Source organism: Marmota flaviventris, chromosome 5, assembly GCF_047511675.1.
Source record: "Marmota flaviventris isolate mMarFla1 chromosome 5, mMarFla1.hap1, whole genome shotgun sequence".
In the NCBI taxonomy this organism is placed as follows: domain Eukaryota; kingdom Metazoa; phylum Chordata; class Mammalia; order Rodentia; family Sciuridae; genus Marmota; species Marmota flaviventris.
This window is the reverse complement of record NC_092502.1, coordinates 114,984,337-115,003,324: the sequence shown is the minus strand read 5'-3', so window position 1 is coordinate 115,003,324 and position 18,988 is coordinate 114,984,337. Positions and strand designations below refer to the sequence as shown.

At 35.9% G+C, this 18,988-nt stretch overlaps 2 protein-coding genes across 2 annotated transcripts in view; one reads left to right on the top strand and one right to left on the bottom strand.

The window, feature by feature from the left end:
* Srek1ip1 (SREK1 interacting protein 1) overlaps positions 1 to 11,328 on the bottom strand; it is a 34,603-nt gene extending 23,275 nt beyond the window's left edge. Inside the window, exons 1-2 of the mRNA XM_027951621.2 lie at positions 11,162 to 11,328; positions 213 to 260 (exon numbers count right to left, since the gene is read on the bottom strand). Of these exons, the coding sequence (XP_027807422.2) occupies positions 213 to 260; positions 11,162 to 11,174 (61 nt within the window). The 5' untranslated portion in view covers positions 11,175 to 11,328. The remainder of the gene's footprint in view (positions 1 to 212; positions 261 to 11,161) is intronic.
* A 265-nt stretch (positions 11,329 to 11,593) lies between these two features.
* The window catches only part of Cwc27 (CWC27 spliceosome associated cyclophilin), a 225,010-nt gene continuing 217,615 nt past the window's right edge, over positions 11,594 to 18,988 (top strand). The window contains exon 1 of the mRNA XM_027951600.2: positions 11,594 to 11,838. Coding sequence (XP_027807401.1) covers positions 11,797 to 11,838 — 42 coding nt within the window. The 5' untranslated portion in view covers positions 11,594 to 11,796. The remainder of the gene's footprint in view (positions 11,839 to 18,988) is intronic.

The window sequence follows — 18,988 nt, the reverse complement described above, 5'->3', positions numbered from 1 at the left end:
TCAGATAGATGACTACCTGTTACTGGGTCTACAGCAAGAAAGAAAACTGCATATTTAATGCTAACAGAAATTTCTGAATCAACTGTAAACCTTAGTTTAGGAATAAGAAACTCTGCACAGAACCCCTGAAATTAGGATGCCAAGGTATACTGCCCAAAGAGCAAGGAATCCAGTAAGAGCAGTGTACAGAATGCTGCCTTTAGTATACTTACGGTAGCCACATTTTTTACAGCCTGCTCTGACATTGTCCTTGTTGCAACCTGAAATGCAATTGGATACATTTTAGGAAATGTATATAAACAAAAACATAAAAACATTGTAAAATTTCTTGAAAAGAAAATACAAAAATGATGTCCAATTCATCTTAGTAATATTACTCAATTATAATTAGAAATCAGTTTGCTCAAGGCCAGTTTACTCAGATTATTTGATAAATACTTCAAAGAATTTTTTTTCTAATTCAATAGAAATGCAGTCACATAGCCAAGAACTTAAACATTTTAGGAATTCTACCTCACAGAAGAAATTCCAGGGTACTTTGGCCTGTCCCTCAAATGTAAAACAATTGATTTACTAGATACATATGTGAACATTAAGGTTAATAAATGTTCTTCTGATATCCATTATAAGAAAAACAATACAAACTTTCTTAAAAGAATTGGTGAAATTTTGGGAAAATCACTGTAGCTGCTAGGTATTATAATAAATATCTAAACTCAAAACTCAAAACTCTATTTTTTTGTTTTGAAAATTTAACTACTTTTCATTGAAAACTGCACTGAATGCTAAATGTCCACCTTTACAATAAACAAGCAGAGTAATGCTAACTCACACTAAAACAAAACACTTCTGATAGCCATTTTTCCTTTTGGGACAGGTTAAAGTTTTTCTTTTGTCACAAAAACAGGAATGTACCTATATAAAAGCTCAAAATAGGCCATCTTTTTAAACAAAAAGGCAATGATTCACAAAAGGCTATGAATAGAACATGCAACTAGTTGATACAAATCTAATAGGATTTGTTAAAATCAGTCACATATAATAACACATCTGAAGTCAACAATCAAATTTGATAAACATTTACAAATTTTTCTAGTAGCTCTGGGTAATCAGTAGTACAGGCAGGTAATTCGGAAGACATAAATAGATAAAACAAAAACTGAGTTTTTATTGTGGTAAAGCATACACAACGTAAAATACACCATCTTAACCATTTTAAATGTACAATTCAGTAGCATTAAGAATATTTAGTGTTATACAACCATTAGTATTATCCATTTCCAAAAGAGTTTCTTCATCCCAAACAGTAACTGTACCCACTAAATAACTGTGTATTCTCTACTTTTTCCAGCTACTAGTAATCTGTATTCCACTTCCTGTCTGTAAAAATTTGCCACATGTATGAGGAAATCATACAATATTTATCCTTCCAAGTCTGACATATTTTACTTAGCAGAATGTTTTCAAAGATCATTTTACAGCATATATCAGAATTTTATTCCTTTTCATGATAGAAAAATATTCCATTATGTGCATACATAGTTAAAACTAATTTTCACCACTTTTAAGAAAGTTTGGATTGTTTTTCTTATAATGGAAATCAGAAAACATTTATTTTTTTAATATTTATTTTTTAGTTGTAGTTGGACACAATACCTTTTTTATTTTATTTATTTACTTTTTATGTGGTGCTGAGGATTGAACCCAGGGCCTCAAACATGCTAGGTGAGTGCTCTATCACTAAGCCATAACCCCAGCCCCAGCAGAACATTTATTAAACTTAATGTTCACATATATATCTAGTAAATCAAAATTAGTGGCTTCCATCAAACAATAAGAGGTCCAGTACAGTATTATTCCATTTTCTTGATGAGGGGTATCTAGCTATTAAAACAATGTAATAATACATTAAAGTATATTAACACAAATATGAAAGTGTCAATTTCAATGAAAAATCATTTTTAAAAAATTTCTTTAATTCTTGAAGCCAAAACATTGATTATTTCCCACAATTCCAATTTTCTTTAAAAATATACATATAGAGCTACTCTAATAAAAATAGAGTATATTTACTCTAGTATAAATAGAGCTATAATGCTTGTTCTAAAAATGAAAACGTTATTTCTTTTTTTTTTTTTTTTTTTTTTTTTTTTTTTTTGAAATTTCCAATTCCTTTTATTGCCTTTCCTACTGTCACCATTCTGCATTCTTTTTTTTTTTTTTTTTTTTTTTATTTGGAAGCTTCATATTTACTTTATTTTTTTTTTTTTTTTAATTTTTTATTGTTGGCTGTTCAAAACATTACATAGTTCTTGATATATCATATTTCACAATTTGATTCAAGTGGGTTATGAGCTCCCATTTTTACCCCATATACAGATTGCAGAATCACGTCAGTTACACATCCATTGATTTACATATTGCCATACTAGTGTCTGTTGTATTCTGCTGTCTTTCCTATCCTCTACTATCCCCCCTCCCCTCCCCTCCCCTCCCCTCCCCTCTTCTCTCTCTGCCCCCTTTACTGACATTCGTTTGTCCCCCTTGTATTATTTTTCCCCATCCCCTCACTTCCTCTTGTATGTACTTTTGTATACCTCTGAGGGTCTCCTTCCATTTCCATGCATTTTCCCTTCTCTCTCCCTTTCCCTCCCACCTCTCATCCCTGTTTAATGTTAATCTTCTTCTCATGCTCTTCGACCCTACTCTGTTCTTAGCTACTCTCCTTATATCAAAGAAGACATTAGACATTTGTTTTTTAGGGATTGGCTAGCTTCACTTAGCATAATCTGCTCTAATGCCATCCATTTCCCTGTAAATTCTATGATTTTGTCATTTTTTAATGCAGAGTAATACTCCATTGTGTATAAATGCCACATTTTTTTTATCCATTCATCCATTGAAGGGCATCTAGGTTGGTTCCACAGTCTAGCTATTGTGAATTGTGCTGCTATGAACATCGATGTAGCAGTGTCCCTGTAGCATGCTCTTTTTAGGTCTTTAGGGAATAGACCGAGAAGGGGAATAGCTGGGTCAAATGGTGGCTCCATTCCCAGCTTTCCAAGAAATCTCCATACTGCTTTCCAAATTGGCTGCACCAATTTGCAGTCCCACCAGCAATGTACAAGTGTACCCTTTTCCCCACATCCTCGCCAGCACTTGTAGTTGTTTGACTTCATAATGGCTGCCAATCTAACTGGAGTGAGATGGTATCTTAGGGTGGTTTTGATTTGCATTTCTCTGACTGCTAGAGATGGTGAGCATTTTGAAAACGTTATTTCAATGCAACTGATATATTAGGGGAAAATTTGAGGATAATGTAACTTTCATCCATAACAAAAGTAGGTGAATGCAGAAAACTGCAAACAGTTGGTCTGAGCTGCTGAGGAATCCACAAAACATATAGGAACATACTCTAAACATTTCTGGTGATTTCAGTTCACCTCAGTGTTGTGGACAGCACTCATCCACATCTGGTGTTAAGATTTTTCTCATCAATTTCACATCATCACCCTCCTTCCACCTTTTTATAACAAGTGACTAACTGCATCTCTTCTGAACTCTACTTCCACAACAACCTCCAGGTCTTCTTAAAGGTGAGTGCCATACTTATTGTAGTATTTATGTACTGTATAAGCAATTAACTTATTATATAACTATGCTACTGTTTTTATCAGGTTCCTATCCTTTTTTTTTTTCTTTTAGTATGCCACTAATGACGTTTTGAGCATTATGCCCCAAATCCCATTTTCCCCATAAACCTGTGGTTTTTACTGCACAGCTGAGGAACACACATGCCACACTATATTGCTGAATTGTGAAATGAAATTGGAATAATATATAATCTGAGGCTCTTCCATTATGAAAATAACTGCATATTCAGAAAAAAAGCTCTGAGAATAGGGGCAAATGGTAAGTCTGTTTCCATAGAAATTTCAGATGCTGAATAATGCTAAACAAAACTTCAATAAATGCACCATTACATTACCCACAATATACTAAAAAATATTGTAATGGACAGATCTGAAATAATCTTAGTATATATTAGAAGTGAATTCCTTAATGAGAAAACATACTGATAAAATTCATTGTTCAATTTTTTCATATTTTTTGAATGAACAAAATATAAAACGTTTTCTAGGAAATCATCTTTATCAAAATTGAAACTTTTACATAAAAGGGAAATATAACAAAAACTTTATATATAAAGTAACTCCCTATCAGTTATTTCCTGACCAGCCTTTGCTTAAATTAAGATTCCAGGGCCAGGTACAGTGGAGCATGCCTCTAATTCCAGCTACCTGGGAGGCTGAGGAAGGATTGAAAATTCAAGACCAGCCTGCGCAACTTAGTGAGACCCTGTCTTAAAATAAATAAATAAATAGATAGAAAAATAAATAAAACTTGTTTCCAGCTTCATTTGTCACTAATTTTCATGACTGCTTGGCTAAATGTCTGGGTCTTTGAATCCAGGGCAAATGACAACAGATCTATGTCTTAGATCTATATGACAATTAACACAATGATGTGGAGACAATTCATTTTGTCAGGATTCGCTGTCTAGTAGCATTGATGACATGGGCAGCAGCAGCCCTAACCAGGTCTCAACCCATGCAGGATCTTCAATACAGATTCCCTTGGACTTTTCTATTTTCCAAGAATTATCATCCAGGCTTTTCTTAGATTCAGTAATACCTTTCTTTATTCTACTTAAGTTAACTAGTAATTTTCAGTTGTTTGGAAGAAGTACAATGATACTTGTAACCTATGGCAAACTGAACAGTTAGGCTATCCTGTGAGGCCCCTACTCAGCTATCTATTTTCCCCCTTTAGGCTCCTTTGGAACTCTTTGTTCCATTCCTTTCTAAAATCTGCTAAGGTTTTTAAGAAAAATGCTGCCTACCCACCTCAAAGTTTACCTTTCTATTCATGACATGCAATCAAAATGCTTTCAAGACAAACATAAATTTGATCAGGAATAAAAAAACATGAATAATGGCAAAAACCATCAAAAGCAAACTCAAAAGAAGCTTGAGGCAGGCATGGTGGCGGACACTTGCAATTCCAGCAGCTTGGGAGGCTGAGGCAGAGTATGGCAAGTTCAAAGCCAGCCTCAGCAACTTATCAAGGCTCTAAGCAAGTCAGGGAGACCCTGTCTCTAAATAAAACATATTTTTTAAAAAGGGCTGGGGACGTGGCTCAGTGGTTAAGTACCCCTCTGGGTTCAACTATTGGTACCAAAAAAAAAAAAAAAAAAATTAATGTCCATTTTGGATTTGGAGGATGCCTGTCAAATTTTTCTTTAAATTATTCTCTATAATCACTTAAACTTAAAAGTAAACAGCTTAAGTAACTAAATTTTCTTTGGATTAAACAATTAGAAATTGTAATCACTGCTGTCATAGGATGCATTATTTCATTTTTAATTTGATTAGATTTAATTAGACTAGGCTATGTTGTTTTCCTTTTTGTAACAAGTTTTAAATTGGTTATTATTCCATTGTGGTTTTAGTTAATATAATTTTAGGATCCTTAAACAGAGCATCAATTTACTGAGCTTCTAATCTCCAAATTGTGGTCAAATTTTATACGATGTAGGTGCTAATATGTATATAACATCTGTATGTCCTGCTGAAGTGGAATACAAATAAAACCCCAAATATTTAAACTTTTATATTGATTTATATGAATAATTTAGATACACTCCTTGTTTGGGATCCCAAATATTGAAGGGAGGATAATTAGCAGAACTTAGAAATTCTAAGAAATGAATTTAAGAAATAGATTAAATGAGTTCCTTTTTGAAAATATATTGAAGGAGCAGATGTCCTAATGTTCAATTAAAAATGTCTTCATAATTTATTTGACTCCCAAAAGAGTGATAAAAGTAAAACAAAGAGTTGATAACTGATATGAAAGCACTAACATTTAAGTGAATGCATAAAACTCTTTCATCCACTTGCCTCACAAAATAATCTATGAAGAAAATTGTTTTAGGTATTACCTGTCTCAAGAGACAGAAATTCATTATCAAATGAAACAGTGAAACAAAATCAAGATTGCCATCTAGACAAGTCTGTTTGCTTTAGTACTAGATTTTGCTTAGCAGCAATTCTAGTGATCAATCATCTAAGTATTTATTATTTACTTATCATTGCTATAATTCTGAATTGGATGTTAGAAAAGCCACAAAGATAAATAAAGGTAAAGTCCCTCATTCAAGGAAGCTATGATATCAGGTGTGTTAGTTATTTTTCATAACAAGAACAAAATGCCTGGAAAAAAAAAAAAAAACAACTTAAAGGGAAAAAGGTTCATTTTTCTCATGGTTTCAGAGGAGTAGGTCATGTTTTGTTAAGTCCACTGCTTTGGGCCTGACATGAAGCAGAACATCATAGCAAAAGGGGAAGGTAGAGGAAAGCTGCTCACTTTACGACAGTTGGGAAGGAGACTGAGAGCTAGAGAGCAAGGGAGAGAGAGGGGAGAAAGAGGGAGAGAAAGAGAGAGAGGGGGAACGAGAAAGAGAAAGAGAGAGAGGCATAATAGATTGAGCTTGGCCTTTCTTGAGGTGGTTCTGATAGTGATTATTATAAGGTATTGCTATACTTATAATAGTGAGAGAGAGGGCTGGGGACAAGATATAGTTACCAAGTACTTGCACATCCCAAGGGCCTACTCTTCCAACTGTCTATAGTTTTCATCAACTCCCAATGCCATCAAATCCACTGATGAGTTTGGGAACTCTCATGATCCAATCACTTCCCCAAAGCCCAAAAGTCTTCAAAAACATGAACCTTAGGGGATTCATTCTAGATCTAAACCATAACACCAGGTTATTTAGGATAATAAACCCTTATTGTTATACATGACAGAATGTGCCAGGTGTCAAAAAAGACATTATTTTTTCTGCTAATAAGCATGAAGAAGCAGCAGACAAGAACCTCAGCTGAAAAACATGGAATGGATAATAAAAGGTATAAGTAGTAAAAGTAGGCATGGATAATAAAAGTGGAAATGGACAATAATAACAAAGGCAGGTAGGCAGGAAAACATCTAAGAGGCCAGAGAATCTGGCCAAGTCAGATTTTTGCAACACTGCAGAATGCATGAGAAGAGTGGTGGAAGGAAAGGGTAAAAAAAGCGATTTGGTTTGCATTTCTCTGTTTGCTAGAGATGATGAGCATTTTATGCTCAGGAGTACGTACTTCATTCTTGCAGAGAGAGAGAGAATTTTGATATTACAATGCCTTAGAAGCTTAAATCTAAGGCATCAACTTGTCATTATGCAGACAAGGAAACTGAGTTTCAAGAAGGTTAAGTGGTTTGAAGAGAATCACAAAATTCACAGGTAGAAGTTTAAAATTAATTTACTGCCTCCCAGAAATGACAGGATTAGGTATATGATTTAGGAAAATTATTTCAATAGCAATTTGCATCATGAACAAGAAAGAAAAGTAATTACCTATATAGTTTAGGAGTGAAAAGAAATTGGATATATTGTAACTTAGACATTCTTTTACTAAGGTGCTATAGTAATATGTTTAAAAATCTTATTCATTTTGATATGCCAGGCTGAATGAATTGTTGACTTAGCCATTAATAATTCCCTACCTTGGCTACAGACTTCACTAAAGGAAAGGAAAAACAACAACAACAACATCAACAACAAAAATAGACCTATCTTCCCCAAAATTGAGTTTTTGTGCTGACTATATCAGTAACATATATTGCTATTTATGCCATGTCAATTATTCATGGAGAATGGTGAATCACTGACATGATTTCAACAACTGAGTTAATTTCAACAACTGTGAATGGGAAAAGCAATTTTCCAAAGAAAGTAAACTTCAATGAAACCTATGTTCAAATGTCATTTCTCTAAAAACAACTAAGCATCCAAGATTTTTCTAAGAGTCTACAATATTTCATTGTGTAACTTACATAATGGTTTAAGCTAACACACAATGCTAAGGAAAAACAGCAGAAGCATGTGACCATAAAAAGACAAAGCTGGTTTTCCTGTGTGGTTTGTGGAAAGTAGCCTCATTACTTTATAGTCATACCTTATAATAATCACTAGCAGAACCACTCCAAGAGATGCTGAGCTGAATCTATTATACCTAAAATAATAGAGCATAACATAATACTTGTCCTCCTTGATGATTACCTTAAAAGGTTTCAATAGAGCTCTATTTTTCTTTTATATATTGTCTGGATCAATCATCCAAGAAATTATCTTAACTTTCTCTGTATCTATATTTTCTAATGGCACTTGCATTGTACTTTTATAGCACCTGCCATGCCTATTATCTCACTTTCTGCTGAGTTTAAATAGTTTATCTATGTCCTGCCATCTAGCTTAATGGCACAATTTATTATTATACCTTGAAGCATTATTTTGAATTGAAAGAAGATTAACATATCTATAACACTGGTCTAAGTTTACTGGAGTTAAATGGGGCTTTGGAAAATCACTTTGTCTTCTTCCTTAAGTAGCACAATGACTAAAGTTTTGCAAGGGCACAGACTATGACATTGTGTCCCTCAGAGTACCCATACCACACAGGTATTTTTTAAAAGCTTGCTCAAGTAATGTAATGAACAATGACAACAGTCCAATTTGGATGCAACCATGAGAAGCTAAACTCACCAGAGCTAATTTGGTCTATCAGGATACCCAGAAATCTACTGTGCAGGTTTGTCTCTCTCTCTCTCTCTCTTTTTCAAACTGGTCACTTAGATTGTGACATTCCCCAGGCTTCAGTCACAGATCTTCCTTTCACACTGTACACATTCCACCAGATCAGTTATACATTCTTTCAGCTTTAATCTTTCCTAAGTGCATGTGGCTGACAGATCATTTTCTTTGGTTTTTATTTTTTTTCCTAATCTAAATACTATATCTCATAATGTCTACTAGATATATCTATTCTTATGTCAGACTAACCTCAACACAAGCTTGGAACAGGAGTCATCATCATCCACCTACACTCTGCTCCTTGTCTTATCAGTAACAAGCCCCACCCAACTACCTAACAGTGAAACCCAGATAAACTGCATTTCCTCTTTTTCTTTTATTATTATTATTATTATTATTATTATTGCATTGCAATTCTTAATACACCATTATACCACAACTTATCATGTCTCTGATTGTATATGAGGTATATTGACACCAAATTCACATCTTCACACATGTATTTTGTATGATGACACCCATGTCAAATCAATCACCAACTGCTAGTAATTCAGCCACCAAAAATATGTCTCCAACCTATTTGTTTCTGTCCTTTTTTAATGAGACCATATCTTAGCAGGCATTATCATGACTTAATCAGAATTACTCCTAACTAGTGACTGTACCTCCAGGCTAACTCCCCTCCAATCTACCCTATAGACAGAATGATTTTTCAAAATATGAGTTTGCTTAAAAACTCTTGAATGACTTCCTATGATTTCTAAGATGGCATCCAAACTCCTTGTCACTATTTGCAAGGTCCTTCAAGAGCCAGAAACTACCTTGTAAATCAATAATATAGTGTGGCAAAATGAATTAATGCACATGGTCTAGGAGCCAGATTGATTGGTCAGTTATGAACTTTCTCATAATAGAGGCAAGTTACTTGATTTCTCTGTTCCTGTTTTCTTATGTGTAAAATGAGAACATCAATGCTTATCCCATAGTGTGGCTGTGAAAGTTAAAGGAGATAAAATACAATATTTTCCATAGTATCTGACACATATGATAACATAGTAAATCCTTAGTAAATATTAGCTATTTTTGTCATCTCTTTTTAGTTAATTTCTCACTTCTCTTCATTTGTTTGCTGAGTGACATCTGTAGCAAATCTTTCATGTCCTCTTCACCTATCACCTCTTCCTTTACATATCTAGTGCCTCTGACTGCAATCTCCCTTCCCAGAACTCTACCCTTCCCATAATTCTTTAGGTCTAATCCCAAATGCTACATTCACTGGAAAGTCCTTCTGGCCTCTGTTGTACCCTGTTAAGAGTCCCCTAAGTGCTCCCCAAGGCCTTGTGTTTTCCTTGACATAGTACTAGTCCCATTTTGTGTAAATTTCTCTTCACTGCTAAATTGTAATTTCTGTGTGAAAAGCAACAGTGTCTATCTTGTTCACAACTGTATTCCAAAAGCATACCTAGGATAGTGCCCAGCATATAGTAGGCAGTTAATAAAGAGTGTACATTTCCTCTCATAGATCCAGAGATGCTCCTCCCCAAACTGCGGAAGGTAGAAAAGTAGTGTTCCTATAACCGCTTTCTTCAAATAATCTTCAGAAAAAGCTTCCACAGAACAAAAAAACCTGCTCTAAAAATCCTGGGAACCCTTTACTTAGGGATAAAGTAAAGTTGGGGCTCTAAAGCAATACTTTTCAGAATCTTTGTTATACTAAAGTGCGTTGTTAATCTCCAAGTAGGGGGAAGGGGTCTATTTACCAAATATTCTGCAACCAGGGTTCTGCAGATTTAAGTTCCCCTACTAGAACTTCTAAATGCTGGGAGTCATGAGCAGGACATCTCTGGGATACTTAGTCTGCAGGGTTTGTCACTTTTAGGAAGGACGTACTCTCTGGACACAGAAATTAAGAGCCAGAAGGTACACTACTAGTTATCCTTTAACAATGTAGCTCCTTCTTAAACTGAGGCCACAAAGGGAAAAGCAACTGGTCTACTGCCACACAGCGACTACACACAACAGGAAGAGCTAGAAGTACACTTGCATTTCGTCTCCGTGTCTTCCAGTCCAAATGTCTCTGGCTACCTGGGTCCACCAAGTATTCCCACTTCAAATTTTATTTTTAAGGCATACCAAAGTGAAAGTCATTTCTCCTCGGCCGCCGGTCCCCTTTGGCCTACCATTCCTCACTTCTCTCCCTTCCACAATACACTTTCCCTATAATCCTGTGCAGTCGGGGCTTGGCTAGGGGCGACGACAATACGTTTTTGTTGTGTGTTTTTTTTTTTTTTTTTTTTTTTCCCTTTAGACTTGTAAACTTCTTCGTGTAGGACAACCAAATCAGGTTAGGCCTCCGCCTAAATCCCCATGGGCTCTGCTCCCTACCCCACCGTACCCTATCCTACTTCACCCCACCGGTTCCCTTCCTCTCCCGGACACCGGGGCCCCTCTGTTGGTCTTCACCTGGGACTGCCATGATGCTCCTAAGAGGGGTCGTTGAAGCCCTTAGCTTTCGAGAACGCGTTTGCTTCCCGCCGGCTGTGAAGACAACACACAAAGCGACCTCTTGTACCCGTGCCTCGGCACCTTTCCGACGGTGGGGAAAAGCCTGATAAGCCTCTGGGGCTGGCGGAACCAAGTAGCCACGGTTGCTGTTTCCGGGCGACTAATATTGCAGAACATACATGGTCTGAACCATTACTGCCAGCTTCGGGAACTATGTGTTACCTGCGCCCTAGTGAAGTGAACACCGCTAGGATTTACATATTATTTCTTTTTATTTCGTTATAAATAATAAAGTCGAATATTATATTAGTATATAACAGCTTTGTAATCATTTTTTGTTTTCTGGAGAACACGGGAGTCCCCCTTCTCATGGTTAGCGGTGCTCGGGTCCAAGAGCAACATGGCGGCGTCCGTGAGGGGCTAGTTTTGAGGCAGGATAGTATTTGGTGTCGCTGTCTTGGGTGACAGTGACCGAGTGGAACTTTTCCTGACAACATAACTTAAGGAATTGTGTTCTGATAGGCGTCTGGATTTAGTGACTGGCTGGCCTCTGGCGTCCTCACTAAGGAGCGGATTCCTGAGCACTGAGCAGGATGAGCAACATCTACATCCAGGAGCCTCCCACGAACGGGAAGGTGAGAACCTCACCTATGGTTCCTGGGCTCCTCAAATGAGATCTGCCCGATAGAGGGGTTCAGGGATCTTAGGGTTGAAAAAAGACCACAGAAACCTAGTTCCTTTCCCTGCCTAGGGACAGTGTTGCATCTAAAACACCAAAGTTGGCACTTCTCAGCATAGACTTGAAAAAGTCCTGAAGTGGAGATGTCTCTGTCTGCTTTCTGGACCGGTTTCCTGCTTTGTCCCAACTCTCGCAGCCGTCTTCTAGCGTCTCCGGGTTTTTAATAAAAGTGCAATTTTGTGCAATTTTGAGTTTGATATATTCTTAGTTTAACTTGGAGAGCGATCATTCTCCATTCTCTCTGTACTTATTTATTGAGCACTTGCTAGGGACCAGGCACTATCCTAGCTGTTAACATAGGATAGCTATGGTTTACTTTGAGAGGCAGGCAGGTGAACAAGAACCTTTGGCATGTCTGATAAATGAGCTTTTGGAAAGAAGATTTTTGTCGCTATGGCAGTGATTTAGGAGTAAGCAACTGGGAATGTTGGGGGAAAGAACCATGCAGCAGACATCTATTGAGCTGGTCTTAAAACAAAGCAGTTATCAGAGAAAATGGAGAATGTTACCACATTAGAATGGGAGAGGATTTTCTTTTTCTTTTTTTAATACTTAGTTTTTAGTTTTCGATTTTTATGTGGGGCTGAGTATTGAACCCAGCGCCCTACACATGCCAGGCTAGCGCGCTACCGCTTGAGCCACATCCCCAGCCCCAAGGGAGAGGATTTTCTGATAGATTTGATGTCCAAGGCATGTCACTTCCCATCCAGGGTGTTCATGTAACTTTGGATGCAAAGGAGACAATTGTGGAATGTGTCACCTGAGTTCTTGAACAGAGACCTAGTCCATATCACATATTAAATGTGATAAACCAGCAAAATGGCAAATATAGTGGGATTGGAAGTATGTGGTTGAGGGATTGGGGACTGTCCGTAATAGAAGGTTTATTTATCATGCACAAGACCCTGGGTTCAATCCCCAGTAAAACACACACACACACACACACACACACACACACACACAAATGTGTAAAGTTGAATTGAGATAAAACTACATTTATATAAAATGCAATTCTGTTGGTAATTTTATCACAAATCACTTATACAATCTTTTATTCATTAAAATTTGGTAATGTAATCAGGGCAATTTGAAAGTCAAAAACAAAAATGCTATAATTCCCAGCGCCCCCACCAAAAACAATTAGTGGGTATCTGGGGCAAACACTTCTTTGCTGTTTGAACTTTTCCTGGGCATTATAGGTGAGCATCCCCATCCTAATCTCCATTCACACCCCACCCCACTTCACATCAGTGTGAAAACTCAAAAACACCTACCTCCTTCTATTTCTAAATGTTTCTTGGGGGGCTGTGTTAACACCAAATGGTAAACACTGGTAGAGACTAGATTGCCTGTCTCACCAGGCAGGGCCTTCACAGTTGCTATTCCTCTTTCCCGTGTGCTGTTTTACTGCTCCCATGTCAACCTTAGCAAGAAGGCCTTACTTATCTATTTTCTGTGAAATTGCAAACCTTAATCAGGCCCTGCATCCCATTATCCCTGGCTGTCTTAACTTCTTTATGTTTTTTTTCCTACAGTATTTATTATTTGTTTATTGTATCCTGTCTACCTTTACCGTGTAGAATGCAAACACTGTAGGTGCAGAGACAAGAATCTAGAATAGTGCTTGACACATAGTAGAAGGAGTTCAAATATTTACTGAAAGAATGAATGAGTGGATGGGTGAATTAATATTACATTTCTCTTAACTTCTGAAATATACTAAGCATTGAGGAGTTTGAAGTTATACTGTTGCTCACTGAAGGCAGATTTAGTTGCTTTATTCTAGAGGATAGTTTAACATGGTCATACAGATGAAAAGCTTTGACAAGGATACATTATAAATGTTTATTGAGCATCCAACACATGTCAGGCTTTATATTAGGTTTTAGAGATGCTCTGGGGAGGGGGGGAACTGCTTCGTACCTGTTATGCACTCAGTTGAGTGAAATATATGTTGAACAAATAATTATGTAAATAAAGGTATAATTACAAGTTGTGATTAATACAGCCTGTCTTCTGAAGAGAAATGGGCTGAAAGAGAACATAAGGCATGCCTCATCCAAGTTTTTTCCAAAATCCATTTGGGACTTTTTCCTAGCACAAGAATTGAGGAGATTGAAAATTTAAAGTTCTGTACTGCAGAGAGCATGGGCCAAGAAAGAATGTAAAGCAGATGTAATAATTACAAGTGTGTCAATGAATGTTTAATGCCTTTACTGTCTAATGGTACATTAGGCATTGAAAGTGTACAGAGATATTTAGAATGAATGGGACAAAATTCCTCCCTTCAAAGATCATGGTATCAACTTAGAAAATAATTGATACACGATGGCAGTTATTGACCCCTGGATGTTGTCCATAAGTGTCTTATTTTGCTGTGTTGTGCTCTAAACTTAGCTCCTAAAGGTAAGGCCCAGAAATGTAGCACTTGATAGAGATTTTCATAAGTATAAGGTAATCTATTGAGGTTGAAATTTCTCCATATTATGATCACATAATCTAAATTGCCAACATCTTATTTGGGTCCTTTAAGAAAAAGAACCACTGAGGTCTGACAAAGTAGTCATGGCCAAAGGAGGAAGGAGTCATGCCTTCTTTATTAATTCAGTAGCTTTGTCAAATGAAACAATTAAGAAATCAGGTAGTCAGGGTAGCCCAACCATATGTGCATTCTTACTGCTAGGAATAAATTGCCTAGAGCAAAAAATATGTATATTTATCTATGAATAATAATTAGAATAATAATGGCTATCATTTTAAATTTTATTTGTTCTTTTTAGATATACACGACTGCAGAATGCATTGTGGCATATTATACTTCCCTGGCGTATAACTTATTCTAATTAGGATCCTATTCTTGTGATTGTATACGATGTGGAGTTACCCTGGTCATGTATTCAAATCAAGGATGGGAAAGTTATGTCCTATTTTTCTACTGTCCTTCCTATCCCCGTCCTCCTCTCTTCCCTTCATGCTCCTTTTCTAATCCAATGAACTTCTATTCTTCCCTTCCCACCCTCCCTTGTTGTGGGTTAGCATCCATATCAGCGAGAACATTCAGCCTTTGCTTTTTGGAAATGGCTTATTTCACTTAGCATGATATTTTCCAGTTCCATCCATTTACTGGCAAATGCCATAATTCCATTCTTATTTATGGCTGAGTAATTTTCCATTGTGTATTTATATCACATTTTCTTTATTCATTCATCTGTTGAAGGATACTTAGGTTGGTTCCATAGCTTGGCTATTGTGAATTGAGCTGCTGTAAACATTGATATGGCCGCATCACTGTAGCATGCTGATTTTAAGTCCTTTGGGTATAGATGGAGAAGTGGGATAACTGGATCAAATGGTAGTTCCATTCCAGTTTTCCATAGTGGTTGTACAAATTTGCACTCCCACCAGCAATGTATAAGAGTACCTTTCTTCCCACATCCTCACCAACATTTATTATTACTTGTTTTCATTATGATTATGGCTCTCATTTTTTGAGCACTTATTTGTGAAGCACTACTCTAAGCAGTCTTTATAGTAGTTCATTTTGTCCTGCAGCAAACCTATGAAGATATTATCCCTGTTTATAGATGGAGAATTGAATCATACACATGTTAGATACCTTGCCCAAGCTAAGAAAGATAGTAAGTGGAAGTGTCATCTTTGATGTTGGGCAGCCTGTGGTGGGAGGGATGATGTGCATTGGTTTGTTTTTTTTATAGCAGTGATTGTACGTACATACATCCTAAAATGTGAAAAGCCATTCATTCTTGGGAGTTGGGAGAAAAATCTACATCTATTTGTATTTATCTTCTCTTTTATTTGTTTAAGTGTAAGAGTTTATATATATTTAAAAATCATGTAAGTTCAATTACTTGTTCAGTCACTTTTTTTCTATCATGATGTGGTTTAATGACTGGCTAACTGGATTTAGAAACCTCACAAATTTCATATTGAAGATAATATTAGTATAAATATAATCAAATAATAAGAAAATGGTAGAATTGATGCCTCAGAATGGGAAGTCTGTGAAAAATTTAGAATTATGAATTTATTATCAAGATTATTTGAAATATGAATTTTTGTTTATTAATGTTCATGGTAAACTTTAAAAATATATATATTTGTTTGAAATACTTATCACTATAAGTATAGAAACCATTGCACAATCTCTCTCTTTTTGTGGAGGATTGAACCCAGGGGTACTTCACCACTGAGTCACATCACTAGTCCTTTTTATTTTGAGATAGTCTCCCTGAACTGCTAAGGGTCTCATTAAGTTGCTGAGGCTGGCCTCCAACTTGTGACACTTCTACCTAAGCCTTCTGAGTTGCTGGGATTATAGGTGTGTACTATCATATCTGACCTTTTTATATTCTTTATTTTTTTATGACTCAATTATTTAATAATGTTCAATTTTGCAACAAAATTATAAATATGTTTTTTATGAAGTATACTGGTCTAATATTTCTGATGAAAATAGTATTTAAATTGAGATATGCTATGAGTATAAATATGTATTATAATTCAAAGAGTTAATAATAAAAAAGAATATAATATTATTCATTAATCATTTTATATAAATTATACACAATGAGATTTTTTCATACATATACAGCACAATTTTTCATATCTCTGGTTGTACACAAAATAGAATCATATCCTTTGTGTCTTCATATATGTACTTAGTGTAATGATGACCATTGCATCCACCGTCTTTCCTACCCCTATTCTCCCTCCTTTCAGCTCCCTCCTCTTTTCCCCTTTGTCCTATCTAGAGTTCATTTAATCCCCCCCTCAGCATATTATGAATCAGCATTCTTAAATCAGAGAAATCATTTGGCATTTGGTTTTTTGGATTGGCGAATTTCACTTAGGATTATATTTTCCAGCTCCATCCATTTTGCAAATGCCATGATTTTATTCTTTTAATGCTGAATAATATTCCATTGTGTATATATACCACATTTTTTTTATTCATTCATCTACTGAAGGGCATCTAGGTTGGTTCCACAGTTGTTTAGCTATTGTGAATTGTGCAGCAATAAACATTGATGTGGTTGTGTTCCTGTAATATGCTGATTTTAAGTCCTTTGGGGTGTAAACCGAGGAGTGGGATAGCTGGGTCAAAAGGTGGTTCCATTCCCAGTTTTCCAAGGAATCTCTATACTGCATTCCAGATTGGCTGCACCATTTTGCAATCCCACCAGCAATGTAAGAGTGTGCCATTTTCCCCACATCCTCGCCAAAACTTATTGTTGTTTGTATCTTTCATAGCTGCCATTCTGATTGGAGTGAGATGAAATCTTAGTTTTGATTTGCATTTCTCTAATTGGTAGTGATGTTGAACATTTTCTCCTGTATTTGTTGATTGTGTATCTTCTTCTGAGAAGTGCCTATTCAGTTCCTTAGCCCATTTGTTGATTGGTTTTTTTTGTTGTTGTTGTTGTTGTTGTTTTTTGGTGTTAAGTTTTTTGAGTTCTTCATATATCCTGGGGATTAGTGCTCTATCTGATGTGCATGTGGCAAAAATTTGCTCCCAAAATGTAAGCTCTCTCTTCAACTCATTGTTTTGCTGAAAAACAATCTTTTTAGTTTGAGTCCATCCCTTTTATTAATTCTTGATTTTATTTCTTGCACTTTTCATATTCTTGATTGAGTTTTCAAGACATTTGAAAACTAAGTGTGGGAAAAAAGAAAATAGACCTTTTGAATAATTTGAAAGCAACATTATACCAAATGAAAAAGCCAGAACAAAAGGACACATATTCAGTGATTCCATTTATATGCAATGTCCATTTGGCAGGTACATGCAGATAGAAAGTAGATTATTGTTGCCATAGGGAAATGGGTACTGATTGATAATGGATACAAGGTTTCTTTTTAGGGTGATAAAACGTTATGGAATTAATGGCAATGATTGCTCAACACTGTGACTATACTAAAAACCACTGAATTTTTTACTGTAAAAGGGTGAAATGTTTGATATGTGGATTATATCTTAATAAACAGATTCATTATACCATTAATAATAAATAAGAATTATTTTAAAATACTGTTTATTTAATCTTATAAAATCTTATTTTATTTGCTATATATGTTACAGCAATATAGTACTACATATATTTAAGTTTTAGAAATGAGCTCTAAGCCTTTACTTATTCTCCACCCTCACTTTTCTTTCTCTTCCCCCATTCCCTCCCTCCCTCCTTCCCTTCCTTTCTCTCTTCTTCTCCTTCTTTCCTTCACAGAACTAGGGATTGAACCCAAGGGTATTATACCTCTGGGTTACATTCCCAGCACTTTTTATTTATTTACTTATTTTTGAGGCTGGTTTTTGCTAATTGCCCAGCCTGGCCTGAGTTTGTGATCCTCCTGCCTCAGGATTGCAGTAACTGGGATTGTAGTACCACTGTGTCAGGACTTTTTAAATTTTTTGCTAATTAGTTTGCACACTTTCAAAAAATTTGGAGAGCATTGCTTTACAAAGTAAAGAAAACGTGTTAACATTTTCTTTACCAATAGTGCCTCATTTTAGCTATATAAGGGGATAATGAAATAGGATAGGATATTGTCTTTTTAGGTGTACAATACTTTAAAGATTTGGATGTACATCAAGCTTCATGGAAAAATCAGAAGACACTGCATAGTTTTGTTCCAGATCCGTTCTCAGTAGAAGGAGTTTTTCAGTCTTCCTATTTATAGCCTAGTGTTTATTTCCCAGGGAAGTGAGAATCAAGTTGGGTTGGTTTGTCTCTATCCATTATAGAATATCTCTTGTGCACTGTTTCATGCCAAGCTATGCTAGAAGGTCTTACTTTCCATATATTCAGCCAATATATAATTGCTTTTGACTTAAGCATTTTTCTCTACTCAAATCAGTTGTGACCAGGGCAATCTCAGGGATTTCTTTTGAGATATATGGCAGGGTTCTAGAACTTGAAGGACTTTTTTTTTTTTTTTCCAGAATAGTATAGAAAATATGGAGAACTTTTTGGAGGCAGTATGATGATATAGGGAAAACTTTATTCTTTATATTCTTTACAGTCTGA